General features: G+C 39.0%; 1 protein-coding gene across 1 annotated transcript in view; it reads left to right on the forward strand.

Annotated features, from left to right (window-relative positions):
* The window catches only part of ptprq (protein tyrosine phosphatase receptor type Q), a 44,852-nt gene extending 41,243 nt beyond the window's left edge, over nucleotides 1–3,609 (forward strand). Inside the window, exons 61-64 of the mRNA XM_080303303.1 lie at nucleotides 522–667; nucleotides 903–1,038; nucleotides 2,856–2,979; nucleotides 3,061–3,609. Of these exons, the coding sequence (XP_080159429.1) occupies nucleotides 522–667; nucleotides 903–1,038; nucleotides 2,856–2,979; nucleotides 3,061–3,098 (444 nt within the window). The 3' untranslated portion in view covers nucleotides 3,099–3,609. The remainder of the gene's footprint in view (nucleotides 1–521; nucleotides 668–902; nucleotides 1,039–2,855; nucleotides 2,980–3,060) is intronic.
* The last annotated feature ends 2,391 nt before the right edge of the window (nucleotides 3,610–6,000 follow it).

Genomic DNA, 6,000 nt, shown 5'->3' on the forward strand with positions numbered 1-6,000 from the left:
GACTCTTGGTGTCAAAAGCACTGGTTTCTTAGTAGAACCCGTAATATGAATTTTAAAAGTAATGGTGGCACTGCCCAATTTTGGGGTGATAAATTATCACAATTATCAGAATTTTATGTTATATAAGAAAAAATATAAAAATAAAAAAAATCTTGTAAACTCTATGTAATAAAGCTGAATGATAGGGGAGGCTTTACATCTTTGTAGAACTACATGTGTTTCATAGGAAACAGAGGGTAGGCCTACTAACCATCTTGTTTTGGTAGTAAGACGTGCAGGCATATTGAGGATGGTCACACAACCTTTTAGTTTGGAATTACATTTCTGATTACATTAAGAAAGTTTTGTTTTGACGTTTCTCCATCAGTAGTTTGATGGCTTGAGAGAGCCTACATCCTTTTAATTAAATTTGTTTATTGTTAGAAAAATAATAAATGTTATCTCTGTTATCACTGAAAAACATCTGCCATAAAAACAGAGTTTATAATTGACTTCCTGTTATGTGTGTTCCTGTCCTGCAGCATGGGCACTACATTTTGGTCCGCCACTTCAATTATACATCGTGGCCTGAGCACGGCGTTCCAGAGTCTTGCAGTACGCTCATTAAGTTTGTCAAAGCTGTCCGAATGCACAGGCAGGACAATAGCACTATTGTTGTCCACTGCAGGTACGCTATCAGCTTCGTGTAAGGGAGACTAACATTGCATGAACTATAGCAAAATATTTAATTTTTGGTCATTAAAATTGAGTCTCATATCAACAGATTATCAATAAATGCTTCACTGTCAGTAATTTCATATCCTCTTTTGTATTACACCTACAAATAAGACCTAAATCCTTTTGTGTGGTATAACAGTGCAGCTGAAAGTATAATGGCATTTGCTCTCTTGTATTTTCTTTAGCGCTGGCGTAGGAAGAACAGGTGTGTTTATTGCTTTGGATCATCTTATTCAGCATGTCAGAGATCATGACTTTGTCGATATTTATGGGCTGGTGGCTGAACTGCGCAGCGAGCGGATGTGTATGGTACAGAATCTGGTAAGTTTACCATAAGTGCAGCAGTATGTTATCCTTTTGCATGTGAGCTTCATGGTAAATAGAATAAATATGATTTTTTTAAATTTATTTATCCTAAGTTCTTCCAATAAACTTAAGAATCATCAAAGACTGACAAATGGAAATGCAGCTGCCCTACTTTTTACTTTGTACCCTGCTGTGATCTCATCCCCATCAGAAGATATTCGGAAAATTTTAGTATTGACAAAGGGAATGATCTGGCGGTGGATTAAAAGCAAGCGCTGAGCAGGATTCCCTCTTTTGAAACAGCTTGAACCTTTCCTATATTTACCCTAGTGTTTACTTTTGGACTGCTGATTTGTCTGTCAGTGCCTGTATAGACTCTCTGCCTGCTGTGGTTACTGTGCTTTTTCTGTGTAATTGTTTTCTTGTTGCTAGACTTTCTCCACGTCTTTGTGAACATTATCTGGCTGTGGGATTTGAGCCTGTAGTGTCTGCAGCTACGAGAGCTGTGCTTGCTGAAGGCATGATTCTTTGAGAGTTCAGTTTTCAGTGTGCCAGGCTAGCTATTAGTGCAATGCCTGAGGACATCATTCATATTGATTATTTTACAAACTCATAAATGTCCTTGCTGAGACTCTGAAGCAGAGTGCCTTTTTCAGACGGCTTTAAAAAGACACTTTAAAAGTTTTCTACAGTCATTGATTTGAGCTACTTATGTGTTTATGGCATCAAAGGGTTGATGTTGTTGTAAAAGTCCATCAGATTTTGCAAACGTAGTTCCAGTTTCCTACTGAAATAAAAAGACCATGAATGACAATTATTATTAATTACACAAGCCACAAGTACTCAAACCACACATAGGACTAAACAATACACTTGAAATGTCAAAGACTGGGCCTGTACTGGCTAATAGGCTCTATCATTCTGGTGCCTTTAGTTGAGTATTCATGAATTACACAACTGCTGTCAGTTCAAACTATAGAGATAAGGATAGAATTATTTGGAAATATAGTTGGGAAGTATTTCAAGTCCTGTTAAACAGAATAAGGAGTTTTTAACACATTTCCAAACATCCTAGTTTGACTATTGCTAATAGACAGCTGTGTTTTGTGCTGGATAACAGCTTACAGTCATTTACAATCATGTTCCCTGAGCAATCCCAGCCAGCTTTGCTTTGACTAATCTCTCAAATTTCAGTTCACCCCAAAGATTTTCGATGGATTCAATTTCAGGCCAGTTCACTTTGATCTTCTGGACGTAGTTTTTCACCATGTTTTTGGTTGTCATCTTGGAAGACAGAGCGACAACCCAGAACCAGTTTTTCTGCACTGCTGAGTGCTTGAAGTTTTCTTTCAAAATCCTTTATTTGGAAGTAATGAAACTAAATAAAACGTCCAAAGCAAAAACCACCAAGAGGTGTTGTCGTCACAGCCATTAAGATACCAAAGTATTTTTGCACATCTCAGATCATCCATCTATTCATTCATTATTTTAACCACTTAATCGCCACGTAAAGCAGCAAGAAATTTTGAGGAGGGTTGGCCGGACAGGTCACCAGTTCATTATATGGCTTCTCACAGAGATGCAAAGCCTTTCACGCGCAGCCAATTTACATGTCTCTGGCTTTAAATCACCTCTGTTAAGTTTTAGTTCTGAAAAATAAATCAAGTGGTACAATCTTCGTACCACAGCAATTCAAACTTAATCTGCTTTTCCCACTCTTTTGTTAGGACTATATCATTGTTCATATCAACATCTGTTCTTTGTGTGATTAATGCAAAAGAACATATGGTCTGAATAAGCAGAAATATGTCTATGCATATGTGTGCTGTCAGGCCCAGTACATCTTCCTGCACCAAAGTACGCTGGAACTTCTAAACAACAAAGGCAACAGCCAGTCGATATGGTTTGTTAGCTACTCTGCTCTGGAGAAGATGGACTCCCTGGATGCCATGGAAGGTAAATATATGAGGTCATACTTAAAAAAACAAACAAACATGCAGCTCAGTGCTCACCTCACAAGGTTGTATTGCTCTTCAGGTGATGTTGAACTGGAATGGGAGGAGACCACTATGTAAAAAAAACTGACTAAGGAACATCTGTGAGATTTCTTTGGGGGGTTTTGTGCGTCACTGTCACATGACCTGTGGGCAGATCCTGGAGATGGAGAGGTCCATCCCCACAAACCAAAGTAAGAGCAACAGGAGATGAATATCTACACTCAACGATCTGTCTGAAGAACTCCACTCAGTCCACTTCAAAATCTGAATTTTGAACACTTGTTTCCAAAGACACTGCGAGGGAAAAAAGTGAAGAGCAGGGACAAAGAAGTTCAGAAAGGACAGGAATAAATGAGACATTGTGAGCTGATCGTGAGAGCTCTATCACAAGTGTAAGCCTACAGGTATTTGCACAAATCGATTTCACTGTCTTATTATTATTATGTATTATGTTCATATCATCTGTGTTTTTTTAAGGTAATTGTTTTCAGCCAAAGTAGTGTTGGGGCTTTTCAGTCTCTTTATAACTGTGTTGAGATGTTCGTTATCCTTTCTCAAGAGTGATTTGCAAAATAAAAGAAACAATCAAGACTTTCTCCACTTGACTGTTTCATCAAATGTCTGCACTTTGACGTTGCAGTAGGGAGTTACAAATTAGTGAGTCTTGCTGTTTCAACAAGGGAAGTCTGCAGTAGCTTAATAGCTAACATAACCGTTAAATCCAAGGCTGTGGTTATATATTCACTAAGCACTTTGTTGGATGCATCATTTCAGCTGCATATTAGCACACACATCAGAAACATTTAAGCATTCGGCTTGAGACGACCTGCGGAGGTTCAAACTGAACATCAGAACGGGGAAGAGGGATGGTTTAAATGACTTTGAATGTGGCATAATTGTTGGTGCCAGACGGGCCTGTCTGATAAAAACTGCTGATCTGCTTGAATTTTCCTGCACAGCCCATCTCTGTGGGTTTGCAGAGGATGGTCTGAAAAAGAAGAAATATCCACTGAGCAGCAGTTCTTTGGGAGAAAAGGCCTTGCTGTTACCAGGCGTTCAGGAGAATAACTCAAATAGCCACTCTTAACAATCAAAGTGTGCAGTGGAGCATCTATGAATGCACCACATGTCAAATCTTGATGTCAAGCCTTGAGGCTACAGCAGCAGAAACTGAGGGCACATGCTCACAAAGACTGGGCAATAGAAAACTGGAAAATACTTTGTTTAATGAGTGTCCGCTTCTCCTGCTGTAGAGTTCAAATTTAGCAAAAACAACTTGAAAACATTGGTCCATCCTGTATTGTATTTACAGCTCAAGTTCGTGTCTCGTAATGGTATGAGGGATATTTTCTTGGGACACTTTCAGCCTCTTAGTATCAGCTGAGCACCATGTGTATGTGTGTGTCACAAAGCTCATATCATCTCAAACTGCTTTCTTGACAATGACAATGAGTTCACTCTACTCAGATGGCCTCCACAGTCATCAGATTTCAATCGTGTAGAGCTCATTTGGGGTTTGGTGATTCTTATCATGGATCTTCAACTGACAAATCTGCAGCGACTATGCAATGATATCATGTCAATATGAACCATGATGTCTGAGGAATGCAAAAGGACGCTTTTAAGAGATTACTATTGGCCAAATGATAGCATTATTTCTGTAAATGGTCCCCATCTGTAGATATGCGTCTTTTATTACTACAGCACAATTTAGAGCAGTTTTTATGGACAGGTTTGTGCATATGGATCAGGTACCTGCACAAGTCATTGGACCCATCTTTGAGAACCACTACAGCAGACGCATATGACATTCAGACACCTCAGATTCAGTGTTACTTTGGGGGCAGGGGGTTTGGTGGAAGGACCTCTAATGAATGAGTTCAGACCAGGTGTGCTGGAATGACAGCGAAACACCGGTCAGACTGATTTCCCATAAGCTCCTTCATTCCACCATCCTCCCTGCACACCTGCTGCAAATTAATTCATTAGAAAGGCAGAGAGTGCTTCATACACAGACACCGTGGAGACGCAAGACTGAGAGTAAAAACTACTTTATTCTTTCATTCTCTTCAAACAGAAAAATTAGAAATTCTTTTAGTAAACATGTTGATCTTTAAGAAATCTCCTTTATAGAAATATTGTGACGGTGCAGAGATTAATGACAGTGCTCCACAGTGAGGATGCAGATTGGTGCATCTCCATGACAACCACGGAGAAGGCAAGGGGTAAGGGTAGAAAAGAGAAGGGGGGAGAGGGAGTAGAGCAAGAGAGAGAAAGGAGAAAATGACATCAACAAAGCAAACATGCCCTGACAATAATAACGAAAACGTAGACTCAAACTCCTCCTGTGTACTGTAAATGAAAAAAACAAAGCGAACAAAAAAAGCAAACAAAAAAATGTGTCATGCGGTATAGTACAAGTCAGAGTTTACAGTAAACAAAGTGGGGTTACTGACTTGAGAAATCAAGCAGTTTCAAAGGTAAGTCTAAGCTTAAATTTGTTGTTGCTTTGGCAGCCATGTGCATGTTTGCGTGTTTGTGTGATCACATGTGCAGCTGTTTGTTATGCTAGTGCGTGCATGTGTGTGTGTGTGGCGTGACTTGTGGTGTACTGTACGTATTCACCAATACAGCATAGCCCTTTGCATACCTTTACAGATGACACGCAGCCATCTCTTAATAATCCTGTAGTAACATGACATGGTAATTTAATGGCAAGTGTAGATCTGTAATAATGTCACGTATTCTATAAAAGCTGCCTGTTTTCTGTCTCTTATCACATATAGGACTCCCCCCGATATTAAATGTGAATAATAGTAACTATAATAACTATAATATTCTTTTTTTCTTTTAAACTAGATTTTCTCTGTACAAATACATACGTAGATACACACACTGGGCAAAGCAATCACTTTTTTCAGAATAAATCTATATTATCTATTTACAATATATCCAGTATATTCTGTGGTGCAAAAAGGTA

This window comes from Astatotilapia calliptera, chromosome 7 (genome assembly GCF_964374335.1).
Source record: "Astatotilapia calliptera chromosome 7, fAstCal68.1, whole genome shotgun sequence".
Classification (NCBI taxonomy): domain Eukaryota; kingdom Metazoa; phylum Chordata; class Actinopteri; order Cichliformes; family Cichlidae; genus Astatotilapia; species Astatotilapia calliptera.